Source organism: Struthio camelus, chromosome 3 (assembly GCF_040807025.1).
Source record: "Struthio camelus isolate bStrCam1 chromosome 3, bStrCam1.hap1, whole genome shotgun sequence".
Classification (NCBI taxonomy): domain Eukaryota; kingdom Metazoa; phylum Chordata; class Aves; order Struthioniformes; family Struthionidae; genus Struthio; species Struthio camelus.
The window spans coordinates 32,419,048-32,444,986 of NC_090944.1; the positions used below are offsets into that span (position 1 = coordinate 32,419,048).

The 25,939-nt window shown below is 34.8% G+C and overlaps 1 protein-coding gene across 2 annotated transcripts in view; it reads right to left on the minus strand.

The window, feature by feature from the left end:
- CSMD1 (CUB and Sushi multiple domains 1) overlaps window positions 1-25,939 on the minus strand; it is a 1,260,625-nt gene that overhangs the window by 205,801 nt on the left and 1,028,885 nt on the right. For both annotated transcript variants that reach the window (XM_068937332.1, XM_068937331.1), the window contains exons 28-33: window positions 23,932-24,070; window positions 20,433-20,620; window positions 18,269-18,463; window positions 9,203-9,319; window positions 4,678-4,791; window positions 2,604-2,699 (exon numbers count right to left, since the gene is read on the minus strand). In XM_068937332.1, coding sequence (XP_068793433.1) covers window positions 2,604-2,699; window positions 4,678-4,791; window positions 9,203-9,319; window positions 18,269-18,463; window positions 20,433-20,620; window positions 23,932-24,070 — 849 coding nt within the window. The remainder of the gene's footprint in view (window positions 1-2,603; window positions 2,700-4,677; window positions 4,792-9,202; window positions 9,320-18,268; window positions 18,464-20,432; window positions 20,621-23,931; window positions 24,071-25,939) is intronic.

The following is a 25,939-nucleotide window of genomic DNA, read 5'->3' on the forward strand; positions in this document are numbered from 1 at the left end:
TACTAAGTGCTACCTAGCAGCGTGCTAGCACACTTGGGCATACTGTCTCATTCTTGCATTTCAACTGCAGTGTAGACACGCACATAACTCCTCAGAGTCTGTTGTGTTAGGAACAGGTCTGCAAGTCATGCATCTGCTACTCGCCCTTGAATACTGAAAGTGCCTCTTGGCCAGTGCTATGCCAATTTTTCTCCCTAAACTCTTCAAGAAGAGAGAATTTCTTAGTAGCCTGAACAAAAATTCAGCTATCAAAAAACCTTGGAAACAGCAACTGGAGTAAAGTACTGAGCAAAACTAATACAGTTAAACAAACTCCCCAAAATTGTGAGCTGAGCTACAGATATTCATTAGACAGACTTCAAAGTGTCTTTGGCACTTTTACCTTCTCTTTATGCCTTATGTGTATGCTTCTACAGTAAGGAATGGTATGTGATGCAGAATTCAAGCTCATTTCAGTCAAACTACCTCTGGAACTGATAGAATTGTTTTGAAGCACTGCTCCATTGCTTTCACAACCACCATCATTATGCTGCATATACATGTCCAGTACTGAGATCTTTAGGAGTGTTTGAAACTATTTCTCGAGAAAGCTGAGAGGAACAGTACTCCTAGGGATTAAGGTTTTTGGTGAACCTAATAAAGATTATCAGAACAGCATGAGCTATTATGCCATACTCATTTAATTGAGTAACCCCTGCCCTGTCAGAGGGTAGAACAAAATCCTAAATCTAATATTTGTTTCTATTGTTTTGTTAGAAAATAACCCCAACTTAAGGTTCTAACCATTATTAGTAGGAGTGATAGGGCAAAAATTAAATATAAACTAACTTTCATTCTATTTTTGATATCAGTTTCAGCTAACTGGATATTTCTTTGCCATAACTACAGGAACTATTTTCTGTGTCATTATAACGTTTGGATACAAATCACAAATTGTTGGAATACTGATATTGTGTAACAATTCTAGCAATCCTATTTTTATTGATTTATTGAATTCCAAAGTTCAATTAGCAATTTCAGGTGCATCTGCAATTCCCATTTCTTATTTTGGGAAGATAAAATGCTACCCAGTGGCATGTTTTCATTTTCACCTCACAGAAATCTGCCTTTGAACACAGATCAACTACGTGCTCTTCTCATCCCTGACACCGCAGCAACTTAGATCCAACTCAAATACAGTTTAAAGATTTATATTTCACTTTGGTCAAAACTGAAATATAATATTCAGTGTGTTTAGAACACAAGTTCTTTGCTCTTGTCCCTACTGATTTTAGTCAAGAAATATACTGGCTAGAATTAATAGATATTTCACCTAACTAAGAATAATAATGTTGGGTTAATAAAGGTAGAAAAATAGAGTGTGGCAGTGATAAGATATATCGAAGTTTTACTTCCTCTTTTCTAGAACAGCAATGCAGTACAGTAACAGCGTGTGAAATGAAGATAAAAAATCACACATCTAGTGGCCAGATAAGAAAACCAAGGTTAACTGTGCTTGTGCCCAGTTAGTATCTTATTATACTTGCTACTTAAAGACAACTGATCAAATGCAAAATACCTAAAGCGAGTAAACACATTGAAATGTATGTACATACACACATGCACAAATACACATACGCTAAGTGAAAATATCTCTGCTTTGTTAAAAATAACTAAATAGTTAAATTAAGTGCCTGCAACTTGACTAGCTGTTCACAAACAGAGAACAGCTATTGGTATACGTGGATATAGACGGCAGCCTGGGCTGCAGTGACTACAATATGATTAAGTTCAGGATTCGGTAGAAGGCTAGGAAAGTGAAAAGTAGCATTAGGACTGTAATTTAGGTGATCAGACTTCATCAGCATATTCATGAAGTTGGTAGATGGAATCTCCTGGGAAACAAGCACAAAGGGGAAGGGTGCTCAGGAAAGCTGGCTGACTTTTTGAAAGAAATTTTGAGAGCCTAAGAACAAAGGATCCCGTTATGAAGGAAGACTGGGAATTTAGGAAGAAAACCCACTGGGATAAACAGGGAACTTCTCAGAGAATTAAAACACAAAAGGGGGGCATACCACATGTGGAAACAAGGGCAGGCAACAGAACAGAAGCGTAACAGCATTGCTCAGGTACTTACAAACAAAGCTAGGAAGGCCAAAGCCCAACTGGAGCAAAAGCTGGCAGGGAAAATTAGGGGTAGCAAGAAGAGATTCGATGTGTGCTACTTATAAAAGGAAGTTTAAAAAATGCGTGAGTCTGTTGGTGAGTCTAATGACAAACATTACAGAAGAGTTTTAAGTATTCAATGCCTTTTTTGCTTTGCCTTCACAGTCCTCACTACGTACTTTCACAGTCTGAGAATGACATGGTCAACCAGCAGTTGGAGAGCAACAGATTAGGGGTTACTCAGAGAGTCTAGAACTATTCAAGTCCATGGAGCCAGACAGGATTCACCTGAGGCCAATGCACTTCTGAAGCCAGGACCAGAAGATGTCCATGGCAACTAGAAAAAGGTTAAGACTACACCTATCCGTAAAGAAACACTTTACGACCTACGCTGTCAAATTAATATGCTGCTAAAGACTGGCACAAGTGTGCCGTCCATCAAAAGCAAGCAGACTTACCTTGATAGACAAAATGGAACCCCCTGGCTGATGCCCCACTCCTAGCGCTGAATCGCAGAAGAATTTGATTAGACGTAGCCAAAGGCAATGTCTCTCCTACAAATAAAAAGAGAAAAGAAATGGAAAAAACAGTTACAGCTCTTCAGTATTTAACCAAATATACCATTAAAATGAAAGATAATAATACAGTTTTATGTTTTTCTCTACAGTTTAAAACATGTAAATCATATTGTATAAAATTAAATTTGCCACTGGAATTTTGAAAACTAGTCAAGTTACAAATACTTCACGAACTTCATGATTCAGCAATATAAACCTTCTGACATTTCCTGCAGCTATTGGAATTAGAGCTCCAACAAACTGCTTGTCCGGTGACCCCTTTACCATTTGGGGCCAGAATCATTAGAAGAATGTTTGGCCAACTTTTTCTGCGACCTGACTGAGAGCTTTAACATGCCTTGAAAAATACATTAAACAATTAAAAGGATTCTAAAGGTGACACAGGGTATCTTCCTGTGATCTTTATAATTTTAAAACTAAAATTAAAATGAGAGAGAACAGGTCTATGACTCTTTTTATTCTGCTGCTTCAGAAAAAACGTATAGTCACACATGAACTAAATTACATTTTTAATTTTCTAATAGCATTTCAAATTGTATATACTAACAGGGATTGATCAAGATGTTTGATACATTTAATCTGTTCATATGTGAGATAACTATCCAGTCATGATAAAAGTTTAATAATGAACCACTACATTCTTAATTGCTATGATTTTACACTCCAGGATGCCACTCTATCTAATGCCAATTGTTCTCATTCTCATTGGGTTATACCACCATAAATTTTAGGAAGTTCCACTGAAATGAATGAGAATGTGCTAATTTAAGATATCTTAGATAACTGGCTAAATAGGACTGATAATTCTTTCACTCAGATTAGTTTTGCATTACTGTAACTCCAGTGATTACATCAAGGAATGCCTAACGTGCATCAATGTAAATGAGACATGAACGTGTCACATTAATGCTGTTCTAAAATGCCAGAAGGAGTAAGTAGAAATCATAAATTTCAAATATTTCAAATTATTTTCCAATGTGTGCTATGAAAGCACAGACACTGGTTTTAATCTTTTGATATGCACTTGATGCAGTAAAACTGGGTATTTAGATTAGTTATTTCTTAAACTTTAAAATTCAAAAGTAAATATTGTATTTTGTTGCTGAACTCTTGTCAATGATTAAACAAATTTTAAAACAAATTTTAAAATAAATTCACAAATTTTTCTTCCTATGACAGGAATAGCTCAGATCCCTCAGAAGTAAATTTTTCAAGTGCTAAAATGCTTTCTATAAATCAAATAGATATGTTATATTCCTTTGATAGAAATATTTCTTCAATTATTCAAAGCAAAATAATACACAAATCCAAAACCAAGAAAAATGAAAAGCCTTACAGCACAAAAATCTTAAACTTACATATCAGCTGTCCTTAATACTAGAAGTGAATGGCAAGACACATGTGCAGCTGCAGAAATGTATTTATATATTACTAATTTGAGATGAACACAGTCATTATGCATTCATACACTGGAAATCCTGGCCATGCTGAATTCCATATAGGTTTAATTATGATTTCACAGGGTCAACATTTTGTTATAGTTACCTGAATGCAACAGCTGGCCTGCTTTTAGTCTAACTGTGTGTTTGCAAACAGATAATTGCATTTTGTGAATACAAGTAATTTGTGTTTCAATGAGACATTCAGAAAATGTAGGTGTGCAATTCACAGAGTTTAGGGGCAGAGAAGATAATTAGACTACCCAATCTGCCCTCTTACAAAACAGATAATTTCATTCAATTATTTCTGCACTCAACCCACTCTGCTGTTGCTGCCTAAACCATATGTTCCAGAAGAAAGTCTTAATTAAAAGACAGAATGGTCTTCCCTTTCCCTTAGCATCCTTTTCCAATGAATTTACTATTATATTTGCAAATGAAATTGATAATGTTCTCCTGAATTCTTTTTTCTATTCTAAACTGCATAAGAAATGTATAGTTTTCTTTTTTCTTACCTGAGTGAGAACCAGACAGCGAACTAAGAAGTCTAGCCTGAGAGTTTTCTCCATCAAATAATTCTGCCACATCATTCAAAGCTGTCTGAAAATAGGCAAATTGCCCAAATACAACTACATAAAAAAAAAGAAAAAGAGCAAAAGCAAGAGAGAGAAAAAAAAGATAAGATAAAACCAGAATCTAGTCATCAAAACAAATTCGATAACATATTTTTGCTTATCTAAGTTACCAATAGATTCCTCCATAAATAGGAAATGGAAATATTTTAAAAGGAAAGTTTTTTTTACCAAAGTCTCATTACCAACCCTAGCAACAGCTAGGTAGCATCTATTGTCACACACAATTAGTTATTAATCCAGCATTAATCTGAGAAAGATATTTTAAATATATTGATTTTGCCATTTTTATAACGTTTTATTAGCACTCATTTCATCACAATGAATATGAAAAAGGACCAAAGAGTAAAAATATCAGTTTATTACTTGTTTTGGCAAATCACTATATCTAATTTGCACTTCAGCTGTAAGCGCTTTAAAGTATATTAACAAAGAAATCATTTCATTATATAACATGTCTTATTAGTAAATATCAAATAGTTCACTGAATTCAAGTATCAACTAGCAACACAAACATCAAGAAGTGAAGCCATCAAGGTAATAAAAATACTTGTCACTTCAGCCACCTATGCTTTACTGGAAAGGGGGGAATCTGTTTTGAAATGATTCCTATTTTAGATTCTGTATACAAACCACAGATCTGTGCAGTGCTTATGTACCAATTACTGCACAGCTTGTGTTGGCTAGTATTTTCCAACTTCTTTTAAAGTTTTTAAATTTTATTATTTTTTTAAGAAATTACATAGTTTGACCTCCTGAATAAAAACAGGGCTAGTTCTGAAGCTAGATCAGGTTGTTCAGGTCTTCTCCTGAGCAGTTTTGAAAATATCCAAGAACTGAGCTTCCTAAACTTCCCTGTGCTACCTGTACTTGCCCATCTCACGCTGAAGAATCTTTTCCTTATGTCCAGTTGGAACTGTGTTGCTATGTGTGATTATGACACTTGTTTCTTCACTGCACACCTCTGGCTCCTCCTTCACTATAACTTCCCTTTAGACAGCTAAAGACAGGAATTAGATCCCCTTTAGCCTTATCTTCTTCAAGCTGAGCAATCCCTAATTCTATCAGCATTCTTCTACTACTATGCTTAAGCCTTACTGGCTTAATCGTCTTACTGGCTCTCTGCTGGACTTGTTCTACTTTAGCAATACCTCTCTTGTCCCTTGGGGGCCCAAAACTATAGACACAGTTTCCAGATGCTGCCTCATGAATTCTTAGAAGAGGGAAACAGTGCTTTCCCTCAACTTGTTGGCTATATCCCAGCTAATGCAGCCAGCCTGCAGCTAGCCTTCATTGCTGCAAGGGCATCCTTTGTGCTAGTTGTTATCAACTGGAAAGAAAATTACTAAAATGCTCTCAAAAGCCAAACCCTACTAAAATTGAAAAAAAAAGGCATACTAAAAAACAGTTGGTATTATAAATGAAAAAGGATTGTTTCTAGGTTGCACCTATAGCCAATATACTCAAGTGAGTTTTCTGCCAAGCCCTCCTCAAATCAGGCACAGTATGAGATTCAGTGTAGAGAAATCACTTTGTTACATACATGCCAAGCCTTTTAATTTAAGTTAACCATAGATTCTACTTGTGTCAGCTTCTCTCTCTAGCAAATAAGTCTAAAAAGATTTACTTCTTTATATGACTGGTGAAAGAGTTGCTTAATTTTTAAATAATGTGGGAAAATATATTGAGCATTACATTCTAAAACCTCCAATTTTTCAATATGCTAATTAAACACAAAAAAATTAAATGTAATGTATTTACTTTAAAGAACTCAAACTACTGATATGAGCCTACAGATATTTCACATGTTCTTGATCAGGAATTCTGGTGAACAATATTGTATATTAAATCTGAAGATACATAAATGAGTCTCCATATATAAAGCTCCAAAAGCATTTCACTGTAACTACTACCTCACGGATGTAATCACTCTGAACGCTTTGGTGAATCCTTTTCAAATGATCTAGTATCTTTCTTGTTCTACTGATTATTTTGCATCTTACACAGTTCTAGCAGGCAAAAGACAGAATCCATCCTATCAAATCTCACTTTCTCTTGAGAAAAAAAAAAAAAGACTATGATAAAGAATATGGAGTATTTTTAAATTTGGCTATAATACATGTTTCAAAGATTTGTCTTACTCCCCTCCTCAAAACTTGGGAGGTATAAGTTTCGCATGGTACATAATTTACTTTTTGAAGTAGAACAATACATAATTCAAATATATTTCATCTGATAATCATTTAACCACAGCTGTTGCAAGTGTCTCCTGTGCAACTGTATTTGCTCTTTTTTTCTGGATAGATGTTTCTTATATCTAGAAACAAACTCTCTAAAATAGAATGAAATTGGAATTAATAATTTTATTACTACAGAGCTGTGAACAAAAATTGCACAGTGTCACTATTAGTAGAGGTTGCTCTCAGCAATATGTTTAATGTATCTTTATATAATGGTAGTAAAATATGATTCCTTCCACAGCTATTAAAAGCCACAGGCTTTCTATTGACCTGACAGTGCAGGATCTCAGAATTCATCTGGGCTTATCTTGGCCTGAGCTGAATTTAGCTTGTTTAGCTCTGAAAACAATTGTCCAGTAATCAAGTAACTCTTGTCTAAATTTGTTTTACTTTCACCTCGGTTTACAGTGCTAAAAGTAATTCTTCAGTGTGGATGGTACTGTCTAAAAAAATTTGGTGTGGAAGGGTGCAGACACAGGAGGACACTAGAGGTACCAGGCTGTAAATATAAATCACAATGGTCAATCAGAGGTCACTGCTGCAGTGTGACCTTGTATTGTTTAGGTGAAAACAGTTCTAGAGATTACAAAGAAACAGCAAAAGTGAATAATTGGGAATCAGTGGAAAGAAAGACAACATAAGCAGACTAAACCCAAGCAGATCCTCAAGACTGAATCAGAAACCATCAACATCAAGCACCTCATGGCAAGAAAGGGAAGAAATCTCATCAGCAGCATCTCATTTCTCCCTGAGAAGATGTCAGGATGCTGATAATTTGCATTAACCCCTCCCTTTTCCATTTGAGGACAACTGAAACAAACAGTCTTAGGACCCTAACAGACACAATACTTTAAGGTTAGTATAATGCATGGAGGTAGAGGATAACACTTCTTTAGATTTGGCTTGCTCCCTCGCTAATACCCAGTTCTCAGAATGCAGTAAATGCAACATTTCCTCTGTTTTATTCTGTCCTCTAGCTGCTATGGCCTGGTTCAATCCCCAGTAGCAGCAAGTGAGATCACGCTTTGCAACGGACAGTTACTTCAGTCCTATCACTCTAATTGAAGAGGGACATAAAACATTATACCCGACGTATACTGTAAATGACACTGTTGACCAACTGGAATCTAGAAGAAATAAAACAGATTATTCAGTACTTTTTAAAAAAACTATATATAATCAGATAGTTACGATTTTAATAGAATTACAGGAGGAATAGGTGACAATTGGGGAAAAAGATGTGAAAATAGCATATAGGATGAATCAAGGAAAATAAGTACTGGCTTGGTAGTCAATACTGCTTTTTTTTTTGTTTTTTTTTTGACTGAGCACTTGCTTAAATGAAAAAAGCATGGTGTCAAGAGTTCAGTTTTAGAATGACATTATTGATTATTACTACCTGGTGTAATAAACTCTTCCCAAACTCTCAACCTGTAATTTTGTAACTGCTTCTGTTAGCAGATTTCCAAATTCCTCAGTGACAAAATTGCTGAGACCTTACTGGTTTTGTGTCACAAAGCAAGTACCAAATATAGTAAGCTGCTGTGCACCCATGTGCATAGTAAAGTAGCAGACCATCAATCATATTCCTATTTATCTAGACTTGTATTATGGGAACCTGTTTTGCAGAAGACCAGGCTGTATGTGCGATTGCACATGTGTTAGAGATGTTATCGAAATATTCTGACATATTGAAAGAATCGGATGTTTTACAATTTTTTTATAATTTTTTTCTGGAAATTTTATGTAAAATTGCTCCTTTTTTTCCTCCTTGCCCTCCACTTTATTTGTTAATTATGACCTTCTCTTAAAAGTCATTTTGTCTTTGTTAAACATAAAGAACAAACATTTAAAATATGAGAGAACACTTGATGCTTGTTTTTTGATTTTACTGTGCAGGAAGCTTGAATGAATGATTATCCTGTGATGATGAATCACAGTCAAAGTATTCAGGATATGCTTGGGTAGTGCTTAGCTGGAGTCTGTTGATTACCGTAGGGAGATGGAAAAGGTGAAAACCTTAGAATCAATTCCCATGTCAAGAATATATTTATTTTGATAAGTAAGTTGCAATATATTGAAAATCTAAGGTCACTGTTGCATGTGAAAAACTTTTTAAGACTAGAACAATGATTAATGATTGACAAATCAGAAAAATAAATCCTTACCAAATTCTTTAGGTACAGTTATTGAATATTGACAAGTCTGTCCAGCAGTGTAATTATGAGGATAACCTGGTGATAAAACCACTCCCTCTGATCCAGTATACTGCCCTCCACATGGAGCTGGAAATAAGACAGAAATAAATATGTTATATTTTCTTACCGTCACTCTTGTCTGTATTACTTCAGCTTGAAGATGAAAAACTAAAGAATATAAGGTGACAATTTAGAGCTTTGGCTTTTGTTTGCTTTTCCTACAGTGACAGATCTAACAGTCTTTCTCAGGAAAACATTTTTATTAAAGTTGCTTTAAAATTAGAATATGTTAAGAGTTTTACTTGACAACAGGTATTTGTATAGCACTGGGGTATAAATTATTTAGTTGAAAGAAACTGTGAATATAGGATTTAGGTACTGTTTTCAAGGTACACATATAAATATAAATAGATATGTATATATATATACGCGCGCGCGTGTGTACATATATCTATATATGTGTGTATATATATATATATATAAACTCAGGAAAAATACATTAGTGATTACTAGCGCATAAATAGATGACACAATGCAGTTATCTTGGGTTTCAGAATGCCTGCACAGAAAATCATAGATTTTGCTTGGTGAACATATGCTTAAATTGCCTTGCTTTTGTAACTTCCTATATGTTTATCAAATCCAAATGTAGATATATATATATAAAACCCTTTTGTTATTTGTATCTGTAAAAGTAAGCAGAAATTATTTAAAGCTTTGGAAGTTAGAAGGGGTATTCAAAGACAGTGCAGTCCCAACTTACTGCTACTCAGCTATTACGTAAGCAGCAGTTCTGCCTCTATTATAAGGAAGGATGAACTATGCATGCATGGTATATTCCTTACCTGTATGTGAAATAAATGTAGTGTCCTAAGATAATGCTGGATTTACCACTTACGAATGAAAGCAAACATATCACAGAAACTCTTTGTCTAAATGATAGGAATAGTCAAAGCAGGGAGTAGATGCAAAGGATATGTGCTTATGAACAAATAGTAAACATTAAAAGTGGCCATTTTTAAGCTAAAATATCTCCTATCGCCTATCCAATAGTGCATTTCAATCACCTCTCTCAACTTTCAACAGATAATGACAAAGATTTGACTTTTTGTCCAAAGCTTCATTAAAATGTCTTATTTATAAGAATTCCAATGTATCTTCTCAATAACATTTTACTTTACCTATATGGAATCTAGAGATCATTTTTTGATAAACACCTTCATCAAACGCTACTGTGAGTTTGATATTCTACAACAGTAAAAAGATTTCTGTGCAGTGTTATTTTACCCAAGAAGCCAACAATGAAATCCATAAAAACATTTATTTAGTTAAAGGATATAAAACTGCAATGGCTGTATTACTTTTGTTTGTAAGGAAGGGAAAGATCATTGCATAATCTAATCAAATACTTTCTACTAAAAGGAGCAAAGTAAACCAACATTATTTCTGTCTGTGAATATTCCATACAACAGATGAACAGATGCAGCAATTTTTATATTTCAAATGTGGCCCCTTAAAAATCAATTCATATTTTATATAAACTTTTTTGCATCTAATGCTCAAAAGTACCCTTCAACATGATAGGCATTTTCTTTAGCAAACAAATACCATTTTTGGCATCAGTGAACCCTTTTAAAGCATATGTACTCAGCTTACTCATTTCATTTCATAAAAGCAAAGGGATATCCTGAGAAACATTTATTTTAACATTGCAACCATGTGGGCCACTGTTCTTGTACTTCTTCTTTTCCGCTTCCCCCCCCCCCTTTTTGGGGGGGACTGGAGGTGGATCTTAGGCCAGAAATATTCTAAACCATACCAAGCATGTATTTGAGCAGCAATGATAGGGTATCTTCCTCCAGTGGCTTAATTTGTAACAGGTTAACCAAATCAGGTAACTAGCAGTTATGTTGAAACTGCACACACTATGATAAAGTATGGAAATGATAGAACATGGTGGGTCAGGGTTTTCAAAATGAAACAGCCAGAACTGACAGTACACTTTTTCCACAGGCATAGATAGAGATAAAGATAAAAAAGCAAAGCAATATGCCTGCCAAATAAGGAGAAAGCAGATCAATCTGAATGGCATCTATGTTAGAAAAGGACAAAATCTTCGTAACACAAGAGATACTACTATTTAGGCGAAGCAATAATGTGCATTGGAAAAAAAAAAAAAAACACACATCATTAAAAACTTCATCTTACTCAGCCAAACAAAATCAATTACCCCTATAGTCAAATACATTCTCTAATAACATGTTAGTCCACATTTGGGATACTGGAAATATCAAAAGCGTGACATGAAAAACAAAGTTTTGTTTATCTATCTTTCTTTACCATAGCACATTGAGGAAATCATACAGGGAAGAAGTGTCTCCATTAGCAAAATCCATATATAATATTCAATCATGACAAACTACATTACTGTTTTCATTCCAGTTAATTAAAAATAGTCGCATAACCACAGGCAGCATAAAAGCAATATTTTACAATGTCCCTATTTTTTAACTTTCTACTACATTCAGTTTTCTACCTAAAGGCAAAAAAAAAAAAAAGAAAAAAAAAGAAAATAAAAGAGGAATAAGGATGTAAATTTTGGGGAGATGGGGCATTTAATTCAGTAACTTGGGGTTTTGAAAATTTGCTACAATATTGTATGAAGGTAAACTTACAGAACAATGTTGTCTTCTGGTCTTAAGAAGCTACTATAAAATGGTAATAAAAATACTAAATTACAGTGCAGAAGAAAGAAAAATGACTCATTGTTTAACTTGCAAACTGCTACTCTCTCTTATTTTTTGGCTAGGTCTTTGATCTTAATATTTTCTCTTTTTTAAAGCAAAGTAACATTTTATTTCTTTAAAAAAATCTTATAAGAAATAATATCTATTCTTATAGGACTTTATAAAATATTACGAAATTAAAATATTGAGGTAAAGTTCACTTGAATCCTCTGTTTTTTTAAATCCAGAAATAGAAGCCTTGAACAGACAAACAGAGCTCCTAAAATAGTGTCTATATTTTGACGAAATAGACACCAGTATCTCATATTGAGTTCATTTTGAGTATCATAACATACAGATAATCAAAAATTTTAAATTTTACAGATCACCTTTCAAAATAATTAATTCACAACTCTTTATTGAAAATAAATACAATTTTCTTTTTATTTGTTAAAACTGTTCTACAGTTATACAACACAATGTTGAAGCAATGGATAGAAGATAAGTTAGTTAGCCATAGCTCCAAGACTGCTCTTCAATTTTCTACCCCAGTGATTATTATTCTTATTCCAAGGAAATAATTAATGAGATAATAAGATGCTTGTGATAGCTATTTTAAACAACAATGGCTGTCTAAAAAACAGAAATTGCTATTCTAAAAATCTTTTTTTTCTCTAAAAATGTAGATTTTGCTCATTAAAAAATAAAAGTGCATTGTATAGTCTAAATTGAGAGATCTATTTAGGATATGTTTGAATGCCTGATCACCAAACCAATAAACTGTAAAGCATCTAAGTCTTCTGTTGTAAAGCCTTCGTGTGAACTTTTTTCCCCTCTTTTGTAGAAGCCAAAGGATTCACAGACTTTCTTTACAGAGTAGATATCCCAGAGAAATATTAGCAAAAATATATTTAAAGACAGGAAAACAAATTTTAGAAAATGCAACAGTTTCACAACTTTGACTTTTGAATTTGTTTTTAAATTAAGCATGAGTTTTAATTTAAGCCTACTTTTCATTCTAGTGAAATTGCTTGTGAGCTGAGAATTTTATTCTGTAATTGTAAGACAGTTTTTGTGGCTTAAGCATAGGTATCCTCAAAGCAAGAAGGAAAAAAAAAAATAAATTGATGACATGAATTGATTCCTGGTGATATTTGAGTTTCAACTCAAGTACATAATCCTATTCAGCCAACTGATAGATTAAACTTCTATCATTATACTGGATTTTTGAATAATTCATATAAGCAGCTAAGAGAAGACTCTGATTTGTAGTATTAATTGTTGCCTGTATACATAAGTTAAACTTCTAGAAATGAAATTTCAAATATGAATTTAAAGCCAACCTGTTGTCAATGAGCAGAAGTGGGGCAGCTTCATGAGGGTGAATGAGCTGGGAGCCAATGGCGACCAAAGCGCAGGCAGTGCCCTCACTGACAGGTCTTAGTACCGCAACACCTGAGCTAGGTGAGCAGAGTAGGGTGCTGGTAACAAGGTCCACTAGGATAATCTAGGTCCAGGGGCCATCCAGGGGTCTAATTAGGAACAGCAGGAGATGGAGCCAGAGGCAGGACTGGAGACATACTAAAATATATGTAAAGAGGCATCCAGAAGATACGCTACCTAGAGTGTAGTGCTGAGGTCACAAAATCACAGCAAAGTTGAGGTTGGAAGGGACCTCTGGAGAGCATTTGGTTCAGCTTTCCTGCTCAAAGCAGGGTCACCAGGACCATATCCAGTTGGATTTTGTCTGTCTACAAGGATGGAGACTTCACAACCTCTCTGGGCACCCTCTTCCAATGTTCAACCAACCTCACAGGAAAAAAGTTTTTACCTATTTTTCTTATCTTCAGATGGAATTTCCTGTGTTTTAATGTGTGCCCATTGCTTCTTATCCTGCCACTGGGTACCCCTGAGAAGAGTCTTGCTCTGCTTTCTTTACACACCCACATCAGATATTTTTAAACCTTGACAAGATCTTCTCCAGGTTAAACAGTCTCAGCTCTCTCACCATCTCCTCGTCTGAGAGATGCTTCTGCCCCTTCATCATCTTGGTGGACTTCTGCTGGACTTGCTCCAGTAAGTCCTTGTCTTCTTTGTACTGGGGAGCCCAGAATTGGACACAATACTCCTCATCTGTACTCAGTAAAGGGCAAGGATCACCACTTGACCTGCTGGCAGTGCTCTTCCTAATGCAACCAGGATAGCATTAGACTTTTTGCAAGGAAATGTTGCTGACTCATGGTCAACTCGGTGTCCACCAGGACCCCCAGGTCCCTCTCTGCAAAGCTATTCTCCAGCTGGTCAGCCCCCAGCCTGTACCAGTGCATGGGGTTATTCCTCCTCAGGGGAAGGACATGGCACTTCCCTTTGTTGAACTTCATGAGGTTGCATGGCCCATTTCTCCAGAGTGTTGAGGTCCCTCTGCATGGCAGTGCAACCATCTGTGTATCAACCGCTCCGCCCAGTTTTGTGTCATCTGCAAACTTACTGAGGATGCATTCCTTCCCATTGTCGAAATTATTAATAAAGAGGTTAAACAGTATTGGATCTAGTGTCGACCCTTGTGCTACTCCACTAGCGACTGGCCTCTGGCTGGACTTTGTGCCACTCATTACAATCCTCTGAGCCCAGCAGTTCAGCCAGTTTTCCATCCACCTCACTGTCCACTTTTCTAGTTCATAGATAACTACTTCATTAGCTTGTCTATGAGGATGTTATGGGTGACAGTGTCAAAAGCCTTACAGAGACTGAGATAAACAACATCCACTGCTCCTTCTTTATCCACCATGTGAGTCATCTCATTGCAGAAGACTATCAGATTGCTTAAGCATAAGTTCCTCAAGATGCAATCTGTGATATACACAAATTATTCCCTGGAGGTCAGAAACTTTAACTAGCTAGGTCTGCTGGTTGTACATACGCACAGACAGCCCTAAACAAATTCATAGACAGCAAAACTTAAACTAATCTACTAATCAAGCTGTAAATGATCTCCTTCTTTACAGGTTTCAAATGATTCACAAGTAGCATAACGGAGGAAGATATCATGAGTATAATCAGGCAACAGGAGCAGTACAGCTCTATGACATACCATATTTATTTAAGACTTGCAAACAAAAAAGACAGACAAATACATACACACATGCAGTCACAGAATCATACAGTGACGGAGTTTGGAAAGGAGCTCTAGAGGTGATCTAGTTCAAGCTCCTGCTCAAACCAAACTAATGTGCTCGCTTGAAGTTTGGCAGGTTAATTAAGGAATACATCTACAAGAGGCCACAGCAGCTATTGCCTCCGACAAAGAATGTGGACTAGGTAGAATCTAAGGGACATCTTGGGCACAATTCCATCTGAGATGAAGTCTCCTAATTGTGATGGCCACATATATTAACTAGTCACATGCTAGGGGTGAGATTCGAATGCCTAAACATAAAAGTATCTGTCTAGAGTAAATTACATTCTTGTAGGGAATTCTGATTAGCTGTTCATCTGTTGCTCTCATCTGAAAGACCAGGAAAATAAACAGTGCGTGCTGCTGTGTTATGTTCGGTGTTCTACTCCATTGATAAATTACTGGTTCGCCTTATGGAGAGGTTCTATTCCCTCCATGTCCTTCTTCAAATTGACATTTTACTGTAGATATTCTACCCACTTCTTAAGAGACGAATTTAGATGATCCATACATAGATATATGCAGATTCATACATAGATATATGCATATATACATATATATATGCACACATATATATTTGCATACATATATGCATATATGTGTACACACACACACACACACACACATATATACATAAACACACACACACATACGTGTTTGTATTTATATCTACATCAGAAGCCAGATTCCTAACTTTCTGCAGACCAGATATTTTTGTCAGGAAAAACATTTTCCTTCAGAACTAGATCCAAATTTACTGTATTCTTCTGAGTTTTATGAGAAACTGATATGTCATTATAATGCACAAGAATGTTTCATCTGCCTACCTTACTGAGGTATATATTTCTGAAGTACAAGCAATAGGTAACCATTGATTCTAGATTTAAATAGTATGAGGTTAATCAACAAATAAAAGCTATTCTAGCATCTATCAAATCATTTTATAATGCTTTTATTTCAGCATTATTATTATTCCAGCATGTTATAACTCCACAATAATCCTTACTTGTCAAAAACAGTTGACATTTACAATTTCAGAGATGTCATTCAGAATTAGATTGTATCTCAAAGGAAAACAAATCACAAGCTGTTTCCAGCACTCTAGCATGGGGAAAAAAAAAAAAAAGAAATTACAATTATGGCTTAAGTCTATAATATAGATTCCTCACTCCTTTTTATTTACTTATGTAGTGTGAGCATATAAATAAACAACATAAGAACTGACTTGCCAGACACAAACTGCTAACTGTACTTTTCACCACAGTGATCAGTTCCACTCACATCAACAAGATTTCATAGCAGGAAACGCTCTCTATTCACTGGTGTTACAATTTTGTTTATATTATATTTAGGCCTAGCTTCTAAAATCTCAATAAGAAATTATTGTTAATTCTGAGAATAGTTCACTCCAGACCCACGCTGGAAGGGCATTATGGATGAACCTGCATTAGGTTTCGCTGTCTCTGCTGTACATAATAGCAGTCTTGTACTCTCAAATATCTCTGCATTTTATCATACCATGTCCTAAAGCACATAATATATAATCTCAGGTTCGTACTATAGACTTTAGTGTATATTCTAATGAACTAAAACACAGCTGTCACATTAGATACTTTGATATGAGCCCTCACCCCTCTACATAAATAAAAAAATATGTTAGGGTCATGGACCTGATAGGTCCAGATGAATAGAGTGCCAAGTGCTAGGCAGTATTAATTAAGCAGAAGGAGCTGGCCTTCTGCTGTAGTAGTCTGTGTATGGCCAGGGATTGCTTCTCAGACCTTTCCCATTTAGCAATCCAAGCACATCCTGAGGCTACATCTAAACCACTAAATAAAACAAGGTCAGGGTCATACCCATGCTCAACAGCATGCAGTACTGCTTCTCCTCTGGGCTCCACTTGATGTTCCTGTGGTCTTAAAACAGTATTCTTATTTTGTGTGTTTGTGTGTGCACATCAGGGTAGAGACTCCAGTTCAAAGTGCCTGAATTAATGTGAGAGTTGCACCAAAGTCTAATAGAGAGGTGTCTTCACAGCTGAAGTCATGGAGTGTAGTAACAATTGAGCAGTATGAATAAGCAGCAACCCACTATATGAGCTTCCTATTTCCTTTTTTATTTAGCAGCACAGACACAGTCTTAGGCTATGGTTACACTGAACAGTACAAGAACTAAAGAGTACAAGAGGCTGTTCTGTGGCCTTGAGACCAAATAGCACAACTGGCCGCATCAAGTACCAGTACTAGTACTAGTATCCTCATCCTCAGAAACATATGCAAGTTGCCTTCTAGGAAAGGTCGCTGTCCCATGCTTGCTCCTTCACTGTGCCTAAGTAGTTTTAGAGAGTTTTAGATGGCCTGAATCAAAAGTATGCTAGCAAACTGTCTAGCAACTTAAGTCTAACAGTGTAATCAATTTCCAGTTCCCACTCCTTGCTCCACACACTATTTAATTAATAATATATATATATAGTCTAAGTAGCTACATTCTTTTTAAATACAGTTTGCAACTAGCAAGATAATATCTGAAAACAATACATCTAAGACTGTCTGGGAGCACAGATAAATTCCTATTATTCTAAATATATAATAGTACTGTTAGTAGTAGTAATAACTGTCTCTTTGGGTTCTCAGTCATATACTGAAGGCCCTTTGTGGTGAAAGGATAGCCCCTACTTTAAAGAAGTTACAGTCTAAGAAATGATAAATGGATACAATAAACAAAGAGAATAAATGAAAACAATAGAAAAGTAGTTCAGTAATAATTACTGAAAGTGATCAATGATGTTTTCTTAGTTTATTTTTCATGCATTCCTATACAGATCACAGAGTCTTCCACTAAAATTGATATAACGGGAGAACTATGGAACCTCAGATATTGCTTTGTGATCATTATTACATGTATGACTATACGGGGTAACTTCAGAATTTAAAGATTTTTTTAAATAGTTAAACTAAGAAATTAATGACTAAACTATGGCCAACGATTAAAAGCATAATAACTTTTTTTTTTTTAACCTCTGATTTTTTTTTAAATAAGCTATATGTGCTGAAGTAGTATAAATAGCCTCCGGGACTTAGAAACACTGTGAATCCACTGGAGAGACAAAAGAAATTGTAACATAACAATACATACCATTACAAGATGGCAGTGCTCTGTTCCATGCTGGCTTTCCATCAGCACCAATTACACATGTTATAGTTGAAGGATCAATAATCTTATATCCAGAGTCACACTGGTAGGTAACAGTTGAACCAAGCTTAAAGTCTGTTCCAATTCTAGTCCCATTCATAATGTTTCCAGGGTCAAAACAAGCCTCCCGTGGCTTTTCTGTTAAAATAAAAGGAAGTAAATCTATATACATTTTAAGTAAAAACAAAACAAAAAACAAAAAAAACCCAATTTGCATTGTTTTTTCCAGTCAGTTTACATTTTTCACTAGATTATTAAAATATTCTTCTTTTTTCTCTATGTTTACAACAAGATCATGGATGCTTGCATAAGAAATTATACGGAGAAGATCTAAGCTACAGTATTTTCCTCCTACCTCTTCTTTGTTTAACTTCTAAAGCTGAATGACTTCAGTGAAGTCTAGCAGTTTAAAAGAAATACTGTCATTTCCAGAACGCACAACTTGACACTATTACGTTTTTTAACCCAAGTATCATCCTCAGTGTTCAATAATTGCTGGTTAGAGAGCTGCCATACTATAGAATAAGCTACAAAATAAAAATGTATGGTTCCTTTATATTTCATATATAAGAGGATCTAAAATTAGCGTGATTTTAAAGGCTAAAAAAAGCAGTACAATAATTATTTTCTGGCATGAGCTAATAGACAAGAAATCTCTTAGTAAAGTGAGTGTTGACATTGGCTCTAACAAATGTAAGGATTTCATTTATTATCTCTGGGAAGTCAAAATACAAAGAAAAGGGAGGAGATAAAGAAGGTACATTAGAAATGACTTTATATCAAAATTATGACTGAGATGATTTTCAGATAGAAGGTATTTATGGGTAGAAAATTCTTTATAATTCAATAAATGAAAAAATACTAGTATTGCTATCCTGTGGATAACTGTGCTATACTGTTTCTTAAGAAAAGGCTTTAACACAACTCAGTCATTTCAAACTATATGAAAATATTGTGTAATACCACTTCTGTAAGTAATACTGTGCTAAATATTTAGATTGTTTAGGAGGGAAAGATGCACCTAATATGAATAAAATTCATTAAGAGAGGTAAAAGTTTTTTATTAAAAAACTCCAATCTATTTCAAATCTATTCATTGAAACTATAGTTGCATTTACCTGTACATCTATCAGACTATACTGAGATCACAAAATACACACACAGCTAAAAAGTACAACAGTTGCATATGCACATTTCTAGAGGACATCTTTATCTCCTTATCTGCTCTTGCTCAGCTTCCCATTTTCTCTCCCTGAAGCCAACACAGTTTTGTTTCCTAGAACTAACTGTTTTCCAGTTGTGTTTATATTTTATTTCAAGTTTAGGTAGGAATGAAGAGACTAAGATTTTGTCTATGACAGTATAAGGCTTACTTGGGAAAGGAAGGCTTTGCCAACGTGTAGAAAAATGCATGAAACTAGATGAAAGTTACAGATAAAATATAAAATTGTTTTAATATTTCTTTTTAACCTCTCTCCTATTCACTAGTATGTTATTTCTATATTCCTTAGATTTGCTTCTTCTTTCTTTTTTTGTCATGTACATTACAGTGTTTTACTTCCATTGTCAGGAATAAAAAGCTAAGGCAGGTCTGGTCTGCTGGTGCAAAATAGCTTAAAAAAATCTGAGTAGAGATGACAATAATGCCAGAGACAGCATCTGAAAACAGAGAAGAAAGCAGCTTTGGAAGTGTGAATATGCATGCACATGTGTGCGTCTTAATGAAAAGTCAGCCTAATCCATTCTCTGATTGATAGCAACAGGTACCAAACAAAATGCAAAGATTGTCCTGTAGTATAGTTATTCAAAAATGTGTATGCCGTTCAGTGTGTTGCTTGCCAACAAAGTGCAGAGGAAAATGTATTGACATGTATCAGCAAGGAAGCAGCAGTCATATATTCTAAATGGCTGAGATAATTCCATTAGTCTTCAATGTCTTTCTGAATGCCATTTTGTAAAAAGTTTTTAAAATCTATGCTGATGCAAAGAGGTATTTGGCAGTTCAGTATTAGTATGTCTAGAAGTATACAGATTTTAATCTCAGTAAATCCTGAATTACATTTCTTTTCTTTTATACTTTTTCTGTTAACTACAGTGGGAATAGTACCTTTATAGTCAATGGCAAATCCTGACATTCCAACAGAAGCATCACTGCGAAAGGCCAGAAACAGGCTGTTACCACTGCTCTCTATTCTTTCAGGAGCCTGTGAGCCTTGAAAACTGCCAATTAGAGGACTGTTAGAATCTTCCCCTTCATAAATATGTAGAAAATCATAACTGGGTTCCATGTTGAAACTGAAAAGGAAGGAAAAAGAGAATCAAGTCTTCAGATTTCTTTCATGAAGGAAACACTACTGTGATTGTGGTTGCCAGTCTTCTATCTAATACATGATCTTTTCCAGAAATAAAAAACTTCCTTAAATACAATTGACAGTGAAAATTTACTAACTTTCAATGGAATTCTCTTCACCATTGATTTGAATACGTTTGACTTTCTAAAAGATTGATATCTACCATCAGGCCATCAGACAGGCTCTGTCTATAGTCAATGGGAAAGAAGCACACCCTCCTACACATCTCAAACACCTTTCTTAAGATGGAACGAATCACCTCCTGCAGAAGGCTGCCCCTTACCACTAAACACAGGAAGGATCCAGACAGCTAGCTTAGATTAGAAGTCTAGCTTTTAGTTGGCTAACCTGGAGATTAATTCCACCCATTGTAAACATGAATTTACCACTTCTTAGAAACAAAATAATGCTTTAATGCAGACAGGCCTCTACCCTAGAACTTGCCTTTGTTCATACCCAAATTATACCACAAAATTAGGATAAATTATAGGAAATTATTATTGTCCTTACTAAATCATCCATGCTAAGTTATATTTTATTACGTATATATAAATATATATATATACAAAGCAACAATGAAGAAAATATGAATGGAAGGTTATTTAGGGGCTTTAATAGAGATGAGCTCTGATATAAAGATAAAAATGTACAGGTATTTATATGATAAACTTATAAAGGGATGGCTGAATAGGATATACTAGGAACACAGAAAAATATGAAAAATGTGAAACTAAACAGTAAGTAGTCAATGACTGGGTCAAAAAACTGGTTTTCTTTTCTTTCTGATTATCTTTGTGAAAGGAAATCATAAATAAAAATTTGGCTTTGTTACAAGTGTTGTGGTTAGCTTTCTGTTTTTTCTTCTATTACATTTATTATTTTATCAGCTAATGCTGTCAGATACAAACTTTTTCAAATCACTTAGGACAAAGGGACATATCTTTATCTCATCTGAGAAATCAAAAGCACACACTTCTTGAAGTAATGACAAATGTTAATGGTCTGATAAAGACGAAAGTGAATAAAGAATATTTTATTCCCTATTTTCAAAAGGGAAGAGGAGTCAGAAAAATATGTTTTGAACCTCTAGCTAAGATAGATAGTCAAGAGTCAGAAGAATTGAAAGAAATAAATAGTTTATAGACCAAAACAAGAAAAAGGAAATGGTAGGACACTGGTTTTCAATCTTTCTGTAGCCAACACATATTTGACAAAATATACTACATCTCTTTCTTCTCATCGCACATCCTCATCTCAAAGCCTTCCCTGAGAATAATACAGGACTTGGATGTAGCATACTGCCTGAGAATCAGAAGTGTAAGATGAAATGAACAGAAAATGGTGTGTTAAGAAAGTAGATTTTGTAGATGCCGAAAAGAAAGGTATTGAAAGGATGACAGGCAATTATTTTAACATTGACATTTCAGATATATTTATTAGAGGGGTTTTTGTGATAGTGCATTAAGTTATTTGTGTTCTAATACAAAATGTATTTGTAAAATTGGACTATATCATGCTTATTTTCTCTTTTATGGAGTCATCAGAATGTACTTGCACACCAACTCGTTCATTAAATATGAATCTGTTTTACTCTGTTCTGTATATTGAAAAAATAAAAGAGGCAGAAAATGTATTCAAAACTTCCATTTTTGTCTGTTTGATAATCATATATGTACAGATAAGTGTTGTTTTTCCCTTCCTTATTAATTTGTATTCCAATTTTCATTTTTTCTTTACAGCTTTCTAAAAATATTCATAAGATTAACTCTCAAACTGCAGTTTTAAAGGCCCTATATCAGAATGAGTCAGAAGATGGATGAGTTTCCAATAATATTCTGCAACATCAAACAGTTTTGTGAAGGCAGTTCAAAAAACTGGGTAGCTATGGCATAACCGTTTCTTTCGTATTTCTAAGGAAGATTTCTGTCTGGAGAACTTAAGAACTTTAGCAGAGAATATCATAATTAGGAAAGACAGGAAGTCCACTGTGCAATGCTGGACTCTGACGATTTATAAAATGTATTGGAAGTATAGCTGCAAATTATAACTGCAGATTCCACTGTGTTGCTAGTATTTGTAGTCTCTAAAATAGGATTCACAAAGAAACCTGTACATTATGTAACCCTAAGGTTCTTTCATCTTCCTTAAAATGGAATATTTGAATTGATCGTTCATGAAGGGCACAGTAATACGCTGCTTACCATACCTGCTTACCCTACCTGCTCTATACATTTTCAAGAGTGTAGATAGCGGACAGCTATAGTCATCCCTTATTGCTATTTGATCAAATAACTGAAAAACAGAATCATCACATTCCTGATTACAAAATTTGCTAGTCCCTTAGGCTTTCATTCTTTCATATCTTGTATGTCAACATTTCATTAGAAAAGATACTGCAAGTTAGCCAACAAAGCAGACCGTTTCTTCCCCCCCAAAACGATATAAATTTTACACAAGAAAATTCTGAACATGCCACTATCTGTTTCTAAAACATGTAGAGTTGATCCCCACTACACGGAAGTCTGCAGTAATGTTATCATTCCTAACTTTAAAAAGATAGTTACGACAGAAAAGATCATGGAACCAAAACAAGAAATAAAATTACATTTGCATCCATAGATATAACAGCCAAGATCATTGTAGCCTAATTCAAAAAAAATGATAAACTACACACATAAATATGGTGTTTAATGCCTGAACTTATGTTTGTATTAAAAATATTTGCAACAAATATAAGTTGATGTTGGTATGTGGAGTAAATAAAAACAATTTAAAATAATTAGAGGTAATATTATCTAGACAACTTTTAGCTCTTTTAGTTCTTGACTAAATAGAGCAAAATATAACTTTTTATATATATATATATATTTTTTTTTTTTGCCTGATCCATGCACTCTAAGTAAAATGTATTTAGCCTGTATTACTAAAAATGTTTAAAACTGTTTTTAGAATGAGTTTACAATACATTTCAAGTCTCTAATCTGAGGTACCACAGTGTAAATTGAGCATTTCTAACAAATAACATTATTTTTATCCCTTTCTATCTTGTTAGTGTCAGACAGTTTTATTGTTCAAGTACGTATTTGGTATCAAAAACTTCCATATGTTATTTTCTTTTACATTATTTTGAAGCAATGGTAAAGCAAATAGTAGATATATGCTCCAAAACTTAGTTAGGGAATATGATAAATTATGCCATTTTTAGATGTGACATTTAAAATCCTGTTAACAGATGCATTCATCTAGAAACGGTACCTTTTGAATAACAAGGCAATGACAAAATCAGGGTTTACTCTTATTCTCCAGTCACATTCTTTCCCAGGAGGGTAGGGTTGTGGATAGTTAGGTGATAAAATAACTCCCGCCGGGCCTGTCAGGTTTCCTCCACATGCAGCTGTCACAATGCAAAAAGAAAGAGGGATATAGTCACATGTTAAATTCACAAGCATATGCTAGTTGTTAAAATAGGAGTAAATTGACTTCTGCATTTTTTTTAAATTAGTGCCTAGCCTTCTCACTTCTAATTAATAAACTTTTTTTCATATTTTCCAGAAAAATCAGCTTCATTTTCCCTAAAATAATAAAAATATCAAGTTAAGGAGGAAGTCCTGTTTGCTCTTGCTGGGACTTAATCTCATCGCTACTGAACTAAGGTATTTCTCATGCCCTGGAAAGTACTTTACCTTAACAACCAGGAAAGCTCAATCGTACGATTTATGACGGAATTTCTTTTGACCACAGGAGTAACACAAAATAGATTGATTCACTTAATAAAGGTATTACCAATATCAAAGATTCAGAGGCTTTCCAATAAATATACTCATTTAGTTATTGTAAATTAAATATCACCCTTAAGGAGGTAAGTTATCCAACTTCCAAAGGTGATGATGACATAGAAGTAAAAGTAAAAAGAACAACAGTCAACACAGGCTGTATCTACATCACCAGGTCATATCGAGTGATAGGAATGGATCTGGAGAGCAAAATAGTAGATACTAAGGATTTGGGATCCACATTACACATTTCAAAATGTGTATTGTTAGGGTTATATCAGGGTTATATCAGACCATTTCTAGTGTGGTCTAATGGTCTGAATGGCCACTTGTGGTCACAGTACATCAGGTGCACTCATAAAATATATCTTGCAGTTTAATTTAATTCAAAATCTCCAAGACAACTCCACACTGTGAACCAAAGCATGATCAGGAAAACTTACTTTGAAAGCGCACTCCTGGTCCGAATGAAAATGTTAACGCAGACACTGTCCTTGTGATATTTAATGAAAAAAACCCAAACTATATTATTTATTTCTGTTTGGTCTATTTTTTCATCTTTTGGGGGGGGTTGTTTTTCTGTCTTTGTATTTTTGGTATGGTATTTTGATTTGATTTTATTTTGGTGTTAGTCATAAATAAATTATTCCAGGAAATCATTCACATATTCTCAGTATGTTCTGATGATTCAGCCTGAGATAACCATGATCCCATTCTCAGGAAAGTTATAAAGTATAAATGCAGCCAAAAGCATTAAAGAATCACGAATGGATGTCTGACAATGTTCAAAGAACCAATAGGTGCAATTATTAAATCAAACTGATCTTCAGCACACTAAAATAAGGGATTCACGGTAATTTTTAAAACAGCATATAATGGATTTACAGAACTGTTGAGGTTTCTAATATTGGCATGTCTACAATAAAGATTACTTTAAACCACTTTCCCCTTCAAAGTCACCTTGAGTATATGGAAGAATAAATATATGTACATCATTGTAACTGCAGGTACTCATCTTTTTCTTTTGAAGTGAGTGATGGAAATTGGAGTTGACAGGAAGGGCATAGAACTTCTAGATCTTTAGGCACTGTATGTCTTTAATCTTGATTTTTATTTAAATATTTTTAATTTGGGAACAATCTCAATATGCTTAGGAACCATTTTCATACTCTCATTCATATATTGCAAATAAGACATTCAAAAGAAATTGCAAATTATATGCTGCTGCAGTTCTGCTATTTATCGAACCCCACGATGGGGCTCCTTTTCCGGGTTAGATTTGGGAGGCGGCCCGTCCGCCCACGTCACAGCCAGTGATGGTCATCTGGAGAACGAAGGCCACATCTGCGTCTAGATGGAAGTGCCGGATTTAGGGGCTTGGTACAGCCGATGGTACATTAGGCTGCCCGGTCTTATGCCCCACAGATGTGCCAATCGCCACCAACGTCCCTCCAGCTCACAGCCAGGGTAAAGCATAGACAGAGGTCCAG